Genomic DNA, 20,979 nt, shown 5'->3' with positions numbered 1-20,979 from the left:
CAGCCACACAGCATGGAGACGGAAGAGCAGAGAGCCATGGATCACGCATGAGGCAGCAAGGAGCACCCGCCACCAGCACCACGGCAGTGCTGCGACAGCAGGAGAAGGGACGGCTAGGGTGGAGTGTACGGTAGCAGCGAGAGTCACCGCAACAGCGCTGTGCGGAGGAAGGGGGTGAGGGGATAGGCGAGAACACATGATCCAGCTTTGGAAGACAAGGGGAGAGCAACGCTCGCGGCACACGTGAGAGGTGGCAGCAGGAATGTGCGCAGCTAGAGCAGCGTGCGGATGATGACCTTGGTTACGGTGAGGCACGACTGCGACACAAAACACAGGAACGGGGAGCAAAGAGCTGTGCTCTAAAAAATGCCAGACCACACCGCTGATTAATTTGGCAGTAGTATTTGTCCAATTCTAATACTCCTCCAAATCAAACGCACACCTGCCTGCTATGTGTCTAAAGTAGAAAACTAATGCAAAAATGACATTAAGGCCCCTGGACAAAGTAGAAATGTAGTGCGCACCCAATTGTTTAGCAAGAAAAATGGGCAAGGGTTTAATATATGTTGCACCACAGCAGCCACTTTCCTAAAGTAGCTTTGCCGCACGGTTTTTAAAGCTAGCTTCGCCGCAGTATATTTGTGTTATGTGATAAAGCATATGAAGTTGCGAAGGCTGCTATTGTTTCATGTCCGTTTGCACAGCGCGAGCAATCATCAACCCAATTTTGTAGAAAAAAAGAAGTTGCACATTAGGATCGGGCAAATACCATTGTGAGCAATGGTTATTGTTTAAATAGCTTTCAAAAATAAACGTTTTCTACTGAGATGATCTTTGTTCAGCACAATCACTGTCTCCAAGCTCTGTCTAGATGGGTCACCATAGGGGTCAGTTGTGTGTGTGTTGACTGGTCAAGTTCCATAAATCAGGCATTGTGAGCTATGGTTATTGTTTTAATATCTTCCCAAAATAAGCGTGTTCTACGGGAGGTGATGTTTGTTCAACACAATTGCTGTCCCCAAGCTCTGTCGAGATAGACGGTATCACTAAAGGTGTCCCACAAGGGTCATCATAGGAGTCAGTTGCGTGCATGTTGATAGGTCAAGTTTGAGTTCTCTGGCAAAAGCCAATTTTAGAATCGAAATAATGAAAGTTTTGTGACATCAATGTACATGGGTGCCAGCCGGGACATTCAGTCGGGATCAAGTTAACCAGAGTCCTGTTAACGAAAGTCTGCTGTAGTTGGCAGTAAGGGAGGGAGACATGGTATCTAGAGCTATCCTACGTAGTTTTAGACCAAATTCAATTAAGAGGCACAGACTTGTTCAGTTTGGAGCTGATTTTAAAAATGCAATTATTTTTTGTAAGGTAATTAATTATGGAGATAATTAAAATCTCCTGCTATTATTTGTGGAGACAATAGGTTAAATCATATGGGCAGAAAGCTATAATAATCCATGAGTGGACAACAGAATGTCTTTCCTAAACATACCACTGCTTTATTTGGCAGTGCTTACTCGATTTCAACATGCCCCTGAATCTGTTGTACTTTCAGTATTTATGGCTTCAAAATAGAAAACTGACATAGAAATGACATCATAGCTCCTAAACAAAATAGAAATCTAACACGCACCTGATCTTTAATAATAAAATTGTGGCATGCATCCAATTCTGGCAATCAGAGAAATATGGCACCAGTCAAGTTTACCTTCACTGAATCAGAATGAATGTGTGCCTAATGTCCATTGTCATCGCTTTCAGACAGCGCATTATCATTGTTTATGGACCCAAACATGTCGTTTCTAAGGCCTATTGCACATTTAATATTTCACATTTATTGAAACACTTCGCCACAATGGCCGCTCGTGCCTATGCTTACCACTTCAAAAACATGGGACTCGGCTTTGTTGCCACACGTTAAGCATGTAAAAAAACTTATCTTTTGAATGAGCTTTCATAGCAAAAACTGAAATTTATCTGTCATCACCATTCTACGTTGTATTTTGTTGTGTGATGGTGATGATGATGCAGCCATTCTATGATGACAATGACATTGGCTAGGCTGACTCTGATGACAGGCTGTTGCAAACACATTTTTGGTTTCATATCTGATGGTGCCACACAGACGATTTGCGTACCAATCTTCTTGGATAAAAAGGCATCTGTTAAACTCTGATAAACATGGTAATCATTTATTGTGAGCTCCCATTTTTGCTCAGAAATATTCTAATGGCAAGCCAGAAATAGGTGCTTCTGGCATGAGATAGAGCTTCTTTTCAGTTCATTCACATCCTTTAGCGGCACCACAATGGACACTGCAGTCATTGGGGTCAGTGAGAAAGGTTGTTTAAACTGAATGAGCACCACTGTGATGTTCTGATAATTTGTCATTGCACTACACCTTTACCTGAAAGCTGGCAACTTTTGTGTGGAGAAAGTGCAGAAGTTAGTTCGGGGGAACATGTGGCATGTCCAACAATTTTGCGCATTTTTCACTCCTTGCTTTCCTAGTTGTTCTGGTTCAGTAAGGCATCCAAGCAACAGCATCCTTAACTGCTAGGTGTAATGTAGTATTTATTGTTTACGTTCGTAGTCACAGTTGGTTATCTCTGTGTGCGTGCATGCGTATGTGTCATTTTTTTTGGCTTGAATGCTTGTGAACAGAACTCAAACGTGGGTGCATTCAAGAAGGCCCTGGCAGACTGTGATGACGGCTTCCTGACATGGCACAGAACGTTCTCCAGGCTTGCTCTCAAGCTCTCCCCGCAGCAGCGTGCCGTGGTCGCTGGCGGAAGGGTGAGCACTATTGTCTCTTGACAGGTGTCAGATCCTGCTAAAGGAAAATTCTTTAAAAAGCAGAAAGATGTGTGCCCGTAGGTCGGCAGAACAAGCAGAAACTCGCTCATACTCGCTTGCCACTATTTTCGCAGGCTTTGTACCCACTCAAACTCATTTGCACTCACACTGACTCGCGTTTTCGACTCGTGCCAAGTCATACTTCAACAGCATGCACTTGCATTCAGTCCACCCACTGACGCCCATACTCGCATCGAGTCCCACTCACCGGCACTCACGCTCATTTATCAATTTGCACCACTTGTCACTCACCAATGCCCGATTTCATATCTGAAATGAGGGGAGCGAGCATGAGCCAGTGTACTTGTGTGTGAGTGTGCCAACCTATGTGTAAGCCTGCCCTTAAATGTTTTCAGAACATGGAAGCTAGTTTATTTGCATGAGGAGAATGCGAGTCTTTCTTTTCTAATGCACATGTCACATTATACTCGGGAGCAGGCTTGTAGCATATGCTGGTTGTTTTCTTTAACAAAAATTTCTTATTTTAAGATGTGGTAAGCTCAGCCATCAAGTGACTGAGCTCTGTGGAAAAGCTGATCTCTCGATGGCAGTACATGTTGGTGTGCAAATAGCAAGAATGCAACTCAGTGCTTTCGAGAGAAAGATGGTAATAACGCAGAGGGTCCAGTTACGGTAGCAAAAATTATCGAGTCACTTTTGCTTACATAGTACCGTCCACTATAGTAATGTACACCCATGCAGCCTCTCTGTGTGAAAGCGGCTACCCCTGCATGCACACACGTGCATATGATTCCTTTGTGCTAGAATTTTCTTTGCTAGGCTATGCTATGTTGCGCAATACAAAAATATTCTAACTGGACTTTTCACTCCTGTTGGAGTATTTTAGCTTAACCCAGCAGGTGATTCATAACTGCATCGTTCGCTTGTGCAGGATGAGAAGGTGGTCTCATGCAGTTGCACACTACGATAGTCAGCAATTCATCACACCTTGTAATGTAATATAATTAGGTTTGTGTGAACATTCAAAAATTTTTAATAATATAGAATGCTATATTTTTAATATTTGTATTTGATTAAAAAACTAGGTTTTCAATGACATTCAAATATTTGGTTGGATATGAATATTCAAAACAAGTCAAATACATTGCTGGTTGTGCGGGAGTAAACACAGTTCTTAGTGTTTCTTTTTATGTAATCTTAAGAATATCAGTCCTATCTTGTGCCGAATTTTGTGATAATTTCGTGCTGCTGGCGAAATTTCACCTGTAAAGTGCACGCTCAGCCACTGGACGACTAACCTGTGCGGGAAAGCCAGCCTTTCACTAGCAAGAGTTCTGGGTTTGCGGAGAGCAATGGTGCACTTCGAGCACAACGAAAGGGGATGGGGGCGACTACGCAAAAGAATACAACTGCTATAAGAAGGCTTTTTTTCTGAAGTATAGGTCCAATGGGCCGATCCTCAGCAGCAATGCCCGTCCGCACGGCCTCCCCAAGCAAATATACCAGCTCCCCGCCGCGTGCCCCCGTCATGCTTCCATGCAGCATATTGCATGCCTGTTACAACATTAACAACATGTTACAGCTGGTCGATTTGCTACTGAAATATGCGCCCGAACGAAACCCAGGACTTGTAGTACAGATCTCGCACATAATGGGTGCTGCGCGATGGGCATTGCCACAATGCCTGCACATACCGCAATAGGCAAAAAGGTGCTGTTCTAGACGAATGTGGATTAATTACACACATTTACTTTGAGTTATAATCAAAACATTTTTTTTTCATGCAATCAAAGTTGTCCTTTAGCTTCTTCCTGCAGTATAATGTAGTATACCTCGCATTATTTTGGTAGTTGCATTATATTTGAGCAAATGTGGTACCTACAATGCAAAAGAAGGGGCTTGCTGCACAAGCTATGCTGCAGAAGTCCTGCTTGCATACGGTACAAAATATAGGAAAAATAAAAGACAATGTTCTTGCAGTTATTTTCTAAGCAAGGGTCATGATAGCTAGCAGTACAGAACCACTCCGTTTTGGTTGGGTGTGAGCACAGCTTTCGCCTTGCTCAATTGTTACTTTTCCAGTGCCACCCCCAATCCGGAACTTACTGCGAGACAGCAAATGCGCTGAGTGTGCGGGCAATCGCTGCTGTATAATAGGGCACAGGCACAAAACAGACAACTAGACAGAATTACTCAATTTTCCAAATTAGCATGAGTCAAATACACAATTTTTCAGTGTAACTGCTTACCAGTCTAATTTTTTTACCGTTTACAGTGTAAAGACAATGTTCCAACATGTTAATATAATGAAGCTTCCTAATAAATGCATGCGCATATCCTAATTCGACATTTGAAGCTAAGTATTCATGTTTGATTTGTATTAGAAAATTTAGAATATATTACATATCACTAGCTCACATTACATCTGGGTTCATCGTCCGTCATTTCGTATCAATGTGATTTGCAAAAATAGAGTCCCTCGGTTCCCCCTGTTCTTCTCACTCGCCACATTGCATTTACAATTTTACATTTTACACGCAAGCGTACATGGCTCACCAGTGAAATCGGCGATGTGGTGTTTGAAGCCATGAAGGAAGCGAGCGCCAGAGGAAGACGGTGCCGGTAGGTGGAGAAGAGAATGGGAAAGTACAAAGGGGAAAGTACAAAGGAGTACACTGAGCGCATGGCAAAGCAATGCCACCTAGAGGAAAGTCCTGAGGGTAGGCGGAAGCGCGCTAGGAGGACTTTCTCTGGCAGTTGCTATTGGTTGTGTGTGCGTTATGGAGGTACCAAATTTGTCTTGTGGCGGGAATGCAGCATGCACAGAGGTGTGAGTCGTCAGCGCACCTAGTCTCTGCCACGCGACAGCAAATGAAGAGACCTTTGTGCTGTCTATCGCTTCAACGCAAATCGAGTGGCGAGAACGCACAAAGGTATGAGCCGTCGAAGCACCTAGACTCTGATCTCCATGCAAAACACTTTCAAGATAGGGCGTGCGCGGCCGCGGAATACACAGTTGCTGCAGGAATATAACGCCACCCCTCCCTCCCCTCCCCCTGGAGCCTATCACGCAGTGGAAGACGGCGCGCTTCCTTCCTGCTTTCCTCCCTTGTGCGCATGAGAGTGAGCCTTCTTCGTCAGCCCACCGTTGCATGCTTTCTCTCGCCCATATAGCATATGGCGCACGGGGATGAAGTTATTGCCCTTGCACATTATACGGAACATTGCGGCAGCGGCAATGACAGCAGAAATGTACCAATATAAATTGCTATTGCAACTATATATAAATGGCACCCATACACTTGCACGTAACCCGCATTCACGAAGTGAGATCTCACTGTAATTTTTTTTTATTTTTCTCATAGGTAAATGAGGGCCCCCCCCCCCCCCCATAACATTCATGCAGAGATTGTGCAATAGATGTCTGAAAAATGAGCAAGAGTTAACATAGTTTGCATTACTTATTTCTTGTCTATGTATTCGTACTTGTGTATACAGAGCTCTTGCACCATTCTTGGCCAAAGTGGGCAACTTAACATCATTTTAAAGATGAAAAACAAAAAAAGAACAACAGATATAATGCATTCCGTACATATCCTGTCCTTATTTTTATTTTTTTTTCATTCTTCAATTTGATTTGTTGAGCCGGCTGCCAAACTTAGCTGTGAACCGTGCAGAGAATCTGGACATTCTTAGAGCCTGTTGTATGCACAGCCATAAATTGAAATGCACACGCTGTACAGCCATGCATCAGGGTGAGCAGTATACACACCTGCTGAGCACACCCACATGGTATGTGGCTTGTGCTGTGCATCTCTCAATTCCAGGCTGCTTGTGCTGCCTGCAAGAAACGCCAGACCTTTTGTGTGTATTTCACGTTCCAGAGCTTTTTTGAATGCCTGTCGTATCTCTGACACACTTGAGCACTTATTTTTATTGAGACAACAGTGTGAAGCGGTCCAATGTCTAATATATTTACACTTGAGCCTCGTTGTAATGTTACTGGATGTAACGAAATAATTGATATAACGAAGTAAATACAATTCCCCTTGATATCCCCATAGAGACCCACGTATTTGAAACCTTCTTTTAACGAAGTAAAATTGTTCTGCCAATGGATATAACGAATTAGATTCATCTCCAAAACCAAAAGTAGCTACCGTTGTGCATCAAGCATATCGCTTTTGGCTGGGTTCCGCACTCATTCGGCACAGCAGTTCAAAATTCCCACGTCGGATACGCCGTCGAGGAACATTGCGCCTCTCTCTTGCTGCAGCACGTAGCTGGGGAAGCTAGGTGAATGCACCCTCCGAGACATAGTCTTCTTTGCATGTTTAAAGTTGTGCATACCATTGAGAACAAACGGCAGTAAAGGGCAATAGTCTGTATAACAAAGTAATGTATATAAAAAGTCATTTCGGCTTCCCCTTAAACTTCATTACAATGTGGTTCGAGTGTACGAGATTGTTTCTAAAGGCTGTACCGTTAAATGAGGTTTTGGCCAGCTGCTTTGCTGCCACCAGCAGACCTTGTAAACTCAAAGATGTTTCGCTTTGTCTTTTTGTGGAGCCAGCCCTTTCACTTGAGTTTAAAAATGGGGTACTTTTTTTCCACTGCTTCTTATTTTGGACCTGAAATTCTAACAATGACCAGAGCCTGTGCAGTACTTACATAGTTGATTGAAACTCTTGTCGCAGATAATTGGTCCATTCGAGGACAGTGAAGTGTTCAACAGCGACGACTTCAATCTCCTGGAGCGCTATTCCTTGAGTGCCTATGGGACGAAGATAACAGATATTCTGAGAGCTGAAAGTGACAGCCCTGGTGATGTGGATAGGTAAGCAGTCGCACGTTGCACTAGAAAGGCCCCTTCACTGTTTGTGTAACTTTGGTAAATGCTATAATTTTGCACATGGTCTGTGTTAAAATATGTCTCACAAGTTGGCACCTTGACACTGTCCTGCAGTAGCTTCGTTACTCTGTTCTCTGATACAAAATATGATAAGTTTGTAAATTGAACACTTTATAATATTTTCTTTATTCCTTAGGCAGTTCAACATTTGGATAATTTGAACACTCTTTTTGGTTCTCTGAAAAGCAAATTAAGGTTGTTTTTTTTTTGTATTCCCAACAATTTAACCTTTACAAAGGAGCAGCAATTGCTGATTTTGGTTGCACAGTAGTGCTAGCTCAATACTGGAGTTCAATTCACCTGCTTAAAGTTTTATGCTTTATCTGCTTTGTATGTGTTTGTTTTTTTCAGTGATCTCGCCATGAAGGCTGCAAATGTGTTGATGTCGCATGTGCAGACAAAGGTACGACACCAAGTGAATGCATACAAGGAAGAGAAAAGGTGTGTGTCACTTTTGTTAATGTTCTTTTTTTTTCTATTTCTTGTAGTGTTGCATTGCATTTGTGCTGAATGTTTGTGTTGTTATGTGCGAAAATCTTCTCTACTTGGTACTGACCGGTAACCATGTTATTAGGAGCATCTGTGGTGCTCACCTGCCAGCTTAATCTACAGTGGGCTTATAACAGAAATGACCAGAGCTGTGGCTTGAATACATTATTGCATGTAATTGTGGTTATTGCACATGGGAGAATTGATCTAAGCTGGTGATAAAAGAGGTGCCCTTAGAAGGGCACCTTTTTTATTCGAATCATCGGTTTAAGCAGGCAGATGAGGCATATGAAGACCTTTGAAGTGAAAAACTCCTTATGAGGGAAACTTGTACCAATAAAGCTAAGCAGTAACTTGAATGCAGTGATAGTGGCTACCCTGGGCAATTGTAGGATTGAATTTCAAAGCTTACTTCGTTTGTGGGTCATGACAATTCATTTCAAATCAAAAGGTGGTTATTGCAACATTTATATAAAGAGATCACAACATTGCAATAAATGTACGGTTTGGTAATTTGCACAATTACGTTCTGACAACATTGAGTGGGTGCAGGAAGAACAAACAAAAACCTCGTGAATCTATGCAAACTCCTCACAGGCATGTATTGAGAACAACAGCAGCTAGAATCAAACGAAATAGCTGATAGAATTACACAAATGTAATATTTAGTTAACTATAAGAGTCTTCACTAAGATGAACCAAAGTTGACATGAAGATTGTGTGAAATTATGAGAAGGCTCTTTGCCTGCTGCTGCAGTGCCGACCCACTCTGGCAAGGTTCAATGTAACTTTGTTAATTGCTCTGCAGAGTTTTGTCTTAATACTACTTTGGCTTTCCATCTGTGAGCATTATTTTCATGACTTTCAATGTCATGACTGTCATGAAAACATGACTTTCAATGTCACCAGTAGTGGGAAACTTGTAATGGAAGGGTCTGAGAGAAGGCTTTAGTTGACGCCTATTCTGACAGTCATGGTGCCCCATCTCAGTTAGCATAGTTTCTTGTATTTGGAGCACATAAATCAAGTTCCCATATCTCGCAAAATCGTTGCGGAGAGTGGCTGTCAAAGTGATGTCACTTTACCACTTGCAGCGTGCTGAAGATTCCATGCTCTCAGCCAGATGAGCCAGCACACGAGGTGATCGTGATCGTGGACCCTGTCTCACGAGGGGCTCAGAAGATCTCGCATATACTACTGGTGCTCCAGAATGTGATCAATGCCAATGTAAAGGTTTTCTTCAACTGCATCGACAAGCACTCAGACATGCCCCTGAAGAGGTAAGAATGCCAATTACGTGCTGGAAAGGCTACTAAAACTTAAAATGCAGTTTTTGAAGCATTTGAGGCATTGCTCAACTGCATCTTATACTTGCAGTAATTATCTGGAACCAATAGCTCATTATAGTATAAACAGTTGTACCATACTTTCCTGACTATAAATCACATGTTTGTATAAGTGGCACCCCCCATTTTTTGCGAGTTTCTAAGAAAGTATTCGTACATAAGAAGTACCTCTTTTAACTTGGTCGGCACGGTGAAGTGCGATTACCATATTCTCTGGTGAATATGACTATTCTTTTAATACATTTTGCTGGTGCATCTTATACAATGGTAAGACTTATACAGCATAAACTGCTTATAGCGTAAGCCACCAGAATCGCGAATATCCACACTATAAGCAAGTGCACACGTGTGCAGTGATCCAGTGCTTCTTTGTTTGTCAAAGGCACGAACGTAACATACTCGTCTCAGTGAACCCGAACTGTATGTATAGCTCGCCAGCCAAGCTAGCGCTCGATGCGCCCTGTTCTAGTGGCTCCGGCATGCGATAGGAAATGTTCTATTCCTGCACCAGCTACACTAGACCGTCGAGCGTCGAATTTTCGCCGATGTAGCATAACTACGCCACATGTGGATCACGTCTACATTAAGCCAAACTATATCTGTGCCTTCAGCTTGACCACCCCAATGCTCTCTTCTTCGTGTGGAGGCAGAACGCATCGAGGCTGTGCTGTTGAATGTAGACAACCAGACAAAGAAAAGCCACTGGACTCGGAGAATAGTTTGCATTAAAAGAACATCGCCGGTGGGCCGGCGTTGGCACAGTGCACAAAGCAGATAGCAAAGTATACTAACTCTGTGGCTAGCAGACATGCGGGCCCTGTTTGCTGATAAATGGAAACGGTATACAAGCAAGGGAAGCAGACGACCCGGGCGCTGGTTCTTTACAGTCTGCATAGTATGTCACTTCTGGCAACTGGTAATGGCAGCATCTTTTTCAGTTTCAATATGAAAAACATCTATTTTTGCGAACGTTTTATAAAGTGCCCACTCGCATTTCAAGCGTAAGATTTTCTACAGAGCCTATTGTAAAATTGTCTAAATTATCTGAAACGATGCTTCTGAATTATCTTCTGAATCGTTACAGTTGGTCTTTAACCCTTTGAGGGTCCATTTTTTTCGCCATATGCGACCGCCCAGGGTCGATTTTTGTTATTGCAGATTCCAATTCTTCTTAGGGACTTATTTCGAAAAGAATTTACCGTAATTTTTCTAGAGTGACCGTAAAGTGAAAAAAAAATATTTTGCGTTGATATATATGTACTCTTTGTTCTTGAATAACAACAAGAAAAAAGGAAATAAACTTATAAGAATTAAAAATTTGATGAATTGTTATACGCATAGCTCAAGGCTTTTAAAATGCGCACACGAGAATATTTCACGAGACTCAAATGTTCCTGCTCTTACACTAATATGCACATTCATAACGTAATTGAACTGCGTAGGTGCACACACTCAAAAAAACTGTGTGGTTGTGTGCCCGTCAAAAAACCAAAACGTGTGACAAACTTCTGCTAAACTTCATCTTATCGCCAACCAGAGGCAATTAGTTTTCGCCAGTGTCAGAATAAAGAAAAAGCAACGGAAATGCATGCACTGCGGCATCTTTCCTAGCGCACCCCTGTGAGCGCACTAAATGAGCGAGAAACAAGCAGTCACCCTTTGAGCGATTAGTAACGAGATAGCCATCAGTTTTGCAAGCGCAAGAAGCCGAAACCACCCGCGGAACAAAACCCAAACCGCCGCCCACCCGCGTGCGCACCAATACGTGAGCAGTAGTATATAGACGCGCGGGAGCAAACTAGCTTTAAAACAAACCATGCTACGAAAACCGAGAGAGGGAGGCTCAAGAAAAAAATTCCCTGTGTTCCCACATAGTGGCAGCATGTGACAGAAAAGAAAAAGTTAGGAAATTGGCACGCTTTTTGAACGTACAGACAGTGCCGTAAATATATGGCATCAACCATTCTTGGACTTGTTCGGGGTGCCGTATATTTACGTCTTTGACCCTGAGAGGGTTAATGGAAATGAAAGTGGTTGAAAAAAACAACTGGCCGCAGGTGAGGAACGAACCCACCTGTGGCCAGTTGTTTTTTTCAACCACTTTCATTTCCATTAATTTCTTATTTCTTTCATTCACATAATAAGTACATGTAATCTCCCCTATGCTGTCCTTGGTGTCTTTCTTTGTTGGCTTCTTGTGATATGAAAATCGGCCCCTCGGTTTCCCTTCTCGTTATACAAAGGTGCAACTTATATATCAACTTTTCTGTAAAAGGGATATTTTTGGGGCTTACAACTTGTTCAAGGATGCAAGTTGTAAACCGGAAATTATGGCATGCACACTTGTACACTAATTGCAAAATGCTGTACTTATCAATATCAGGGCACTAAATTTCCATAAACAAATTTTTATGACCTGCTAATTCTAGTGGAGAGAAATCTTCAACCAACACTCGCCTTAGGCACAGAAAACCAACATTTATTGCACTTCACTCGAAGCCATAGACGGCCTCGTCCTCCGACACAGTAAAAAAGTTCAGCTATTTCAGCCGGAAGCATCGCTAGGTCACCATTGTCAGCCTCTGAATAACCCTGTACAAGACATTGCCGACATTGCCTCTGCAGCACGGCATGCTCAGGAAAAAAAGAACTCATAATGGTCATGCCAGCATGTGTGGTTTTATACATTTACAAGTCACACCGTTGTACAAGACATGCCTACGAAAATTTTGGCAAGAAGCAAACATGACTTCTAGTTGGGAAAATACGGTAATTGTAAGGGCACGATTTTACTGGCTGCAAGTACAGACTAGTAGTTAACCGCTCACTAACTCGGGCATAACTTAGGCATTAACTCGGGCATGGCTGAGGCATGCCTTACTGAATCATGGTTTTCAGTGTGCTAAAGTGCGTCATTTTACATGTTTTCGTTTACCTGCCAACAATCAGATTTGCTTTAGAGCTTATATTAAGGGTCACATGCAGGCTACTGCATTCACTGTTCCGGTTTTTAGTTGCAGTTGTGTTGTCTTGTTAGGTGACACTCACAGGGCCCTGTCAGAGGCGTGAGGTGAAGGGAATGCTATGCAAGCTGTGTCACTTGCGTGAACATTTGTTCAGTTAATTTATGCACTGTGTCTGTACAACAAACCGATGCAGCTACTACCGTTTTGTGCTGGAACCGGAGCCCCAGTTTGGACTAGATGGCCAGCTGGGTCCAGGGCCTTACGCCAAGTTTGTGAACATGCCCCAGTCTCCCCTGCTTACCCTGGGTATGGCGACCCCCGAGAACTGGCTAGTGGAGGCAGTGCGATCTCCCTACGACCTTGACAACATCCACATGGAGCAGGTGTGTATGACGGGAGCACATGTAGTGTGTCTGCAAGGGCCGTTCACTTCTGCATCGTGCTGGAGGTATGCGTTAGAGAAATTGCACCAGAGTAAAACCATTGTTTTGGCTTGATAGGTGATTGCTGCTGCCAGTTAACAGCCCCTTCTGTTGCCTGACAGGCTTTATAGCAAATAAATTTGAACTGTAGTTATGGGTAAATTCGAACTCACTTGCCGTTTGAAGGGTGCAAGTGCGTGCGGAAGCCTAGCTCAGCATTCACACAGTCGGTATATCTGGGTGGCCTGTCAGTAAATTCCGACTTCATAAAAGCCTAAACTTCTCTGTTGTATGGCAAATGACAATTCATTTACAAAATTTAATTATGGGGTTTAACATTCACAAACTTTACAGTGTGTGAGTGGGCTTTGAGGGACACTGTATTGGAGTGTTTTAACATGCACCTAAAGATGGCATGCGAGCATTTTTTGCATTCCGCCTTCATCGGAATGCAATGTGTATGTATGTTTACAGGCAAATCTCAGTATACCAATATAGCCATTTTATCAGTTTGTGGCATCAGCAAGGATGAGAAGGACCTGCTGGGGTGGCTAAGTGGCTGCATCATTCTGCTGTGGTTGCCGTATTCCATTGTGGACAGAATGCAAAAATGCTAGCGTGCCATGCTTGGGGTGCATGTTAAAGAACCCCAGGGAGTCTAAACTAGTCCAGAGGGCCCAACTGCGGTACCTCTCATAGCCCTTGAGTGGCTTCTAGATACTGAGCGGCATGATTCAATTTTAATTGAATTCAGGGTGTGGAGGGTCATGGCTGGCCACATAATACTTCAAGATGTCGAACTAGATGCAGTTGAATTCGTGAAAAAAGCACTGCTTTGTTGCTGTAAGAATACCACACTCTTCAGGCCCTGAGTGTGGTGCCGCAGTTCATTAAAAAGCCAGAACAATAATGTCTCATAACAGAGTTCGGTCCATGAGTGAACACCTTAGAATCAACATCCTCCTGTGTGAGGCTGATGCATTAGCAACAAATATGACAGGTTTCACGTCCCCGATTACAAAATGAACATTTCCCTATTTATTTATGTATTTTTTTTTTAAATTTTGGTTGGGGATATTTGTCATTAAAAGGCTCAGCATTCCTGAGATTTTTTTTATTGTTGTTGTTACTCCATAGCGTAGCTTGTGTGTGCCTGTTAAGCCTGCATTAAATTTTTGTTTGCTTTTACGAAGTTCCACTGTATCCTCAAATGATGCTACAGCTGTTTTCAAATTGCTGCTTGTGTCTCTCATGCAGGTGGAGAGCAGAGTGCACGCCGAGTTTGAACTGGAAAATCTGCTTTTGGAAGGTGTGTAGAGTTGAGATTTAAATGTGCCCAGTGTACGGCTTGGATTATGTGTGATGCCATAATGAAGCCTTTTGCTTACATCCTGATTGCTGAAGGCTCTTACACTTGTTTCCTTTGTACCTTCAGGCATCGTACTACAAGCTCTCTCTGTCTGTCAGTCTCTCTCTCTCTCTCTCTATACATTATATATATATATATATATATATATATATATATATATATATATATATATATATATATATATATATATATATATATATATATATAATGTATAGAGAGAGAGAGAGAGAGCACAGGAATAAGCACAGTATATTTGACTGACGTTCCGGCTGGTCCACCAGCCAAAACGTCAGTCAAATATAATGTGCTTATTTCCCCCCACCCCCCCCCCCCCCAACGTACGTCGTACTCTTTTTCTTCATTTTACTACCGGGGCCAGCATGATTTCCTCAGCCATAACTATATTATATATATATATTTCATGTGTATGTGTGTTTGCAGTCGAATCTCAATATACCAAATATGTAAATCATGGCATATCAGACATAACAAAGTAAACTTAAAATTTGGTTGGCCATGCTTTATTTTAGTGAGAATTCTACTGCCATAATGAAGCAGACATTGCTAGATTGGTGGTAATGGCAGTTATAGTGAAACGAATATTTGTTCACTTGGCAGCTTAACGTAAGTATTCCAGCAGCGAAGACCCCAAACACTCAGCAAGACCAACTTGAAATGGCCCATTCTGAGCCTACATGTGCATTTCGGCTATTGACTTGACTTTGCGTGTCCTCAACTAGCATGCCGTGTACTGATCCTGTGTGATCACACTTACACATGGTTGCATATCAGCAGTGCTGCAAAGCACTTTTGTAATTTAGCATTTTTTACATCCCACATGTCAAGTATCAGCTTGACATGTATAACAAAGGCGTTTCTGTGTTCAATGAGACATTGTTGTAACAAATCCAGCTTGTCAGCTTTGGCTCTTAAAATATTTAGGATCATGCTCCAAGTAGTACTGAAGGCTTTCTTTAAGGGTGTGCAAATAGCAGTATGTAGGGTCAAATAGAGTCAACATCCAATTTTTTGCACTCCCTAGGCGCCGCGAAAAGATCCAAAAAATGGGCAGTCCGAAAAATTTGAATGCGTGCCTTTTACTGCTCCCAAAGGTTCAAATCGCCACAGGCACGTCCAAAATGGCCCTGAAGGCTGGCTAGTACACTTATTAGGTGTATCGGTGCTTGTACTGTGATAGAAGATGGTGAGTGCACGCACGTATAATCAAGGAATACATACCGTAGCCCATGACAATTGCCCCTTCCCACTCTTGGTATACTTAACTGCAATGCTTTGTGTTTGCTTCACCGTGTACCACTTCTGCATTGAGGCGAAGGTGCCCGTCGGGAACCGGCATTATGCAACGCATCATGCTTTCCGATCTTCGAAGCCATTGGCGAGGATTAAAAAGGTGGATGGCGCCATTTCTAGCAGTGGCGAATTGTTTCTACGAAAAACACGGCACTGAACAGCAAGAATCTTGGTAGCGAAGTAGCTACTTGGTCGAAGTAGCTAGGCCTAGCGTTGCCCCGGTGGTGGTTATGGCTGCCAGCATCAGGATCTGCGTGCGAGGGCTCCGGTTCGAAGCGGCGAGATAATCAAAATGGCGGCGGTGGTCGCTTTAATCAATGCCGTTCCGGACCTGCGGTCATGGCAAAAAGTCTGGAATATCGGAAGGGGAATGTTTTTTTCTGTCCGAAATTTCAGATAATCTCCATTGACTCTATGGGGTATGAGGTGGTACCGTGAAGGCGTCTGAATTATCGGACATGTCCGGAAAATAGGGCATCCAGAAAATAGTTCGTTGACTATATTGAATATTTTCTAATAGTTTGCAAAGAATGTACAGCCTTCTCACCAATAATATGAAACAACAGAAAATTTCTGTTATTACATTGCACGTTATAAAAGATGCTTTACTAAAAGCACAAAGGGAGCATTAGGAAGAATTAAGCAGATTATTCGCAAACTCAGGGCGCTTAGGAGAGTTTGCTGTCATGCATTATCATTTTATAAAAGTAACTTTATCAATGGTGACGGCGGAGTGAAAAAGAAAAGCATGTTTTCTCTAGTTTGAATCGTCTCGGCAGATGGTGCCACTATTTTAACAGTATGCTGCAATTAAGCATAATATGATTTAATCTGATGAGAGGATTGATGTGCTGCTTTATAAATACTAGTACCAAACAATACCCATTGCCAAATACTTTGCACAACAACATTTTATTGTGAGTGATTTTGTTTAGCCGAGAAAGTCCGACTAACTGAACAATGCAGCGTGCTCTAGTACATTATCTCTAATGTGGATTGGAATAAAATTATGGCATTTATGCTTCAATTTCATGTTTGATCATGTACAGTCAAAGAAATAACATATTCAAAAAGTATTTGAAAAATACTTGATTTTTCAAGTTGTGACTATATTCGTTTCGAGGACTTAATCGTCTGAACCCAGAGAAACGCCAAATGGTCCTCATGGAGGGAGATTTCACAGCACATTGTGCAATCTGTTACCATGGTACACACCTCAATGGATTTCTTATGCTTTTCATTCCAATTTTCCTGAAGCTATGGCTGCATTGTAGATAACTTATTGGCATTATGATCATTGCAGTTTCTTTCTTTTATGAGTCGTCAAAAGCCTCCCTTCGCATTAATTCCTTTGGCCATATATGTGCAAAATGGTGTGTTTTGTTGTTGCCTGAACTGATATCTGGCCACAAGAACAAAATTGGAACAGCTCTTTTTAAAGCAGTGTTTCTCTTGACTGTGGTCTTGGCAGACCACTAAGATACTTGAAGGAAGTTGTAGGCAACACTTGGTAGTTCCCTCTAAAGGTACATGATTAACAAGCGCATTTTATTAAACAAGAGGGTACATGAAATGTCATTCTGAAAAAATGGAAATGTATAACATTTTTTTTTTAAAACTGCGGTTGTACCGAGCACAACACTTAGCTTTTTGTGCAGACGTATAAAGAGCCCCTGAATAATCTGTGCTCTGGTTAAAGTGCCTAAGAAATGTAGATCAGCAACCCCTTTAGTTTGCTTCTTCCAGTTAAGGTTCTCACTTATTTGGGCTTTGCAGTTAGAATACCAAATTTAGTACACTGGAGAAGCATGCCTTTGCATCCCTGTGAAGATGGCTTCTTATGATGCTCCTCTCGCTTGCACTGTGGCTGCAACAGGGCACTGCTTTGAACAGTCAAGTGGCAACCCGCCGAGGGGCCTGCAGTTTATCCTGGGCACCCAGAGCAACCCTGCTGTGGTGGACACCATTGTGATGGCAAACCTGGTGAGCTGCTGTCGCCCTTGGCCAACCCATTGTTGTTTTAAACAAAAAAAGTGTTGGCTTAGTCTAGTTGTTAGTGGCTTACATAGAGCCATGTATAGAACAGTTAAGAAGTAGCTGATGTGAGATGGCAGACGCCAAAGTGAACAAAAGTTCGCCTAGCTATAGCAGCTATACTTTGAATGCTCCTTCTTGTCTGACTACTGTGCAATGTGTCTAAGGCGGAATCCTTCGTAATCCAGACCATGGTAGGCAAACAGATCCAGCCATGGACCAGGACCCTGGTTAAAATCACTTGCATTTAAACTTCCACAATTTCGTTTCTTGTTATTATATGTTGTGTTGTACCAGTGGGACATGGTCGTAAATTCACAAAAAACAGTTTCCATTTCTATAACTAAAAAACAATCCCCTTTTCTGTATGCTTACTCCCTAGGTTCATCTACAGTTAATTATGTCGATAGCTACAAATATTTAGGTGTAATGTTCACTGCCAACCTCTCCTGGAATTCACACGTTCATAACATTTGTTCTTCTGCTTTCAGAAAGTTGTGCTTCTTAAGACACAAGCTTCGTAATTCACCACCAAATGTAAAACTTCTATGCTATCAATCATACATCAGACCAAAGCTAGAATATGCAAGCATAGTACGGGACCCTTACACAAAACGTAATGTTGATAAACTCGAAAGAATTCAAAGAAAGGCTGTTCGATTTATCTTTTCTAAATTTCGTCGTGTGGACTCTCCGTCGGAACTAATGACAGCCAATAACATACCCCCACTTCAGTACAGAAGAAGGCAATTTCGCTTGGGCTTCCTGAATTCTCTCCTTAGCCAGAAATTCGCTATTGACTCTTCATTGTATATATCCCCCCTATCAACAAGACATACACGACATCAACAACCAGGATCTTTAACGCCATATTTCACAAAAACAGATGCTTATAAATTTTCCTTTTGCCCGCACACAGTGTCTCAGTGGAATTCTATACCAGAGCGTGATCGTCTTGCCATCGTGTAGCATTGTGTACATTTGCTCATTGTGTCCATTTTTGCTATTTATTTGTCTCTGGATGTAAAACACAATGTATGTTCACCCTTATACTCAATGTGATTTGTTAAAAAAAATGCCCGTCCTGCTTGGACCATGTTATGTGGTCTGCAGTATGTATAAGTAAATAAATAAACAAATAAATAAATAAATAAATTATTGTGTTGCACAACTGTGTAATAAATGAATAAAACAAAATAACCTTGTTGACTTCACAGCAACTTCGTAAATGCATCTGCAACTTGCAGTAAGTACAACTTGGTGCAAACAGCCATAGGTTATCATAGCTGGCTGCACTTGAGAAAATAGGCAATATTTGTCATACAAAGAAGACAGTTGCAATGGGCTTGAAGGTATTGTGATGATTTATTACCATGCAGGTCTCTAGCCACGGGTGGGCTACAGGTCTATTGGCATCTGCTTGTTGGTGGAAAATTAACTCATCCTGGTCAATAAGAAGTGCTTTTATATCAGATGTGCAGAAAGCTCACTATTTTAATGCATGTGCATTAGGAGTATCAAAGTAGAAAAAAGTATGTGACGTGTGGGAAGCCGGTCTTTGTGGTAGAGGCGTATGTATATATCGCTTCGTATGTCACTCAAGATGGCTACCGATAGATGACGCCCTTGCCTGCTTCCACGGTGCAAAATATTTTTCTTCGATAGACCTGCGTTCGAAGTACTGGCAGATGGTTGTTGATGACATAAACCATAAAAAGACCGCCTTTATTACACCTGACGGCCTCTATCAGTTCAAAGTAATGCCATTTGGGTTACGCAGTGCCCCAGCTACATGCGACCACACGATGGATGCTCTACTTCATGGCTTTAAGTGGTCAATCTCCTTGTGCTACCTCGACAACGTAATTGTCTTTTTGACGACTTTTGAAACACATCTTGAGCGTCTCTCGACAATTCTTTCTGCTTTCTGCAAAGCAGGTCTCCAACAGAACTTGTCAAAATTCAGCTTCGGTTGCCGGCAACTTAATATTCTCAGACGCCTTGTCAGTTCTTCTGGTGTTCACCTTGATCCCGATAAAGTTCATGCAGTCAAGGATTTCCCTGTGCCGACCTGTGCCAATGACGTTCAAAGCTTTGTGGGCCTCTGCTCCTACTTTTGCAGATTCGTATGTAATTTTGCTAACGTTTCACGCCCTCTCACAGAACTTCTCAAAGACGTGCCGTTTGCTTGGGGTCATGAACAGGCTAGCACATTCGCCAAGTTGACCAAGGGACCCACGTCGCCGCCATTTTTTGGCCATTTTGACATATCCGCTAACACAGAAGTGCACACAGACGCCAGTGGTCACGGTAACGGCGCTGTTTTGACTCAACGACAGCACAGTTGCGACCATGTCCTTTTGTACACTAGCCGTCTTCTGTCCCCAGCAGAACGCAACCACTCGATCACTGAACATGAATGCCTTGCCCTTGTTTGGGCAGTGAGCAAATTTCACCCCTACCTGTATGGATGGGGGTTTACAGTTGTGACCGATCACCACGCTTTATGCTGGCTTTCGTCCCTAAAAGATCCTGCTGGTCGTCTTGGTCAATGGGCTCTATAACTCCAGGTGTACTCTCACAGAGTTGTGTACAAGACAGGCTGACTACATAAGGACGCTGATTGCTGATTGCTTGTCGCGTCATCCGGTCAATCCACCAGGACTTCCTGACAGTGACGAGTCTGCTTGTGTGCTGTCACTTACCGCATTTATCAACCTTGGAGATGAGCAACAGCGTGATCCATACGTGAGAGACATCATACGTAAGCTGGAAATTTCAGTCTCAACAACTAATGCTCCTCTGCGCATGTTCATGCTCCAAGACAGTATTTTATATCGTTACAACATGCACCCTGATGGACCTGAACTGCTTCTTGTCCTTCCTAGGCACATGCATCAGACCGTGTTCGACATCGCTTTTTCTGGTCCAGAATAGACAGTTCTGTTTGTTGCTACGTTGCTTCCTGCAAATCCTGTAAACACCCCAAGAAACCATCCGCTCTTTCTGCTGGGCGCCTTCAGTCCATTGAAATTCCAGCAGAACTATTCTTCAGGGTCAGTCTTGACCTCCTTGCCCCTTCTCCTCTCTGAGTCAGTGAAAAGAAATGGATAGCAGTTGCTACAAACTACACCACCCGTTATGCAGTTACGCGCACTCTCTCTAGCAGCTGTGCAATGGACTTGACTGACTTCCTGCTCAAAGATGTAATACTTCACCATGGTGCTCCTTGACAACTGCTTACCGACCAAGGATGGTACTTTCTATCACAAATTGTTGAGAATACCTTGCTACACAACACATGTGCTACAAC

The 20,979-nt window shown here is 42.6% G+C and overlaps 1 protein-coding gene across 6 annotated transcripts in view; it reads left to right on the top strand.

Annotated features, from left to right (window-relative positions):
* Uggt (UDP-glucose-glycoprotein glucosyltransferase) overlaps positions 1–20,979 on the top strand; it is a 218,079-nt gene that overhangs the window by 161,900 nt on the left and 35,200 nt on the right. For all 6 annotated transcript variants that reach the window (XM_075682275.1, XM_075682274.1, XM_075682277.1 and 3 more), the window contains 7 exons: positions 2,665–2,796; positions 7,515–7,654; positions 8,081–8,170; positions 9,313–9,498; positions 12,724–12,913; positions 14,210–14,261; positions 17,509–17,615. In XM_075682275.1, the coding sequence (XP_075538390.1) occupies positions 2,665–2,796; positions 7,515–7,654; positions 8,081–8,170; positions 9,313–9,498; positions 12,724–12,913; positions 14,210–14,261; positions 17,509–17,615 (897 nt within the window). The remainder of the gene's footprint in view (positions 1–2,664; positions 2,797–7,514; positions 7,655–8,080; positions 8,171–9,312; positions 9,499–12,723; positions 12,914–14,209; positions 14,262–17,508; positions 17,616–20,979) is intronic.

This window comes from Dermacentor variabilis, chromosome 2 (genome assembly GCF_050947875.1).
Source record: "Dermacentor variabilis isolate Ectoservices chromosome 2, ASM5094787v1, whole genome shotgun sequence".
Taxonomy (NCBI): domain Eukaryota; kingdom Metazoa; phylum Arthropoda; class Arachnida; order Ixodida; family Ixodidae; genus Dermacentor; species Dermacentor variabilis.
Note: the sequence above shows the minus strand (reverse complement) of the source record. Positions and strands in the feature narration are given on the sequence as shown.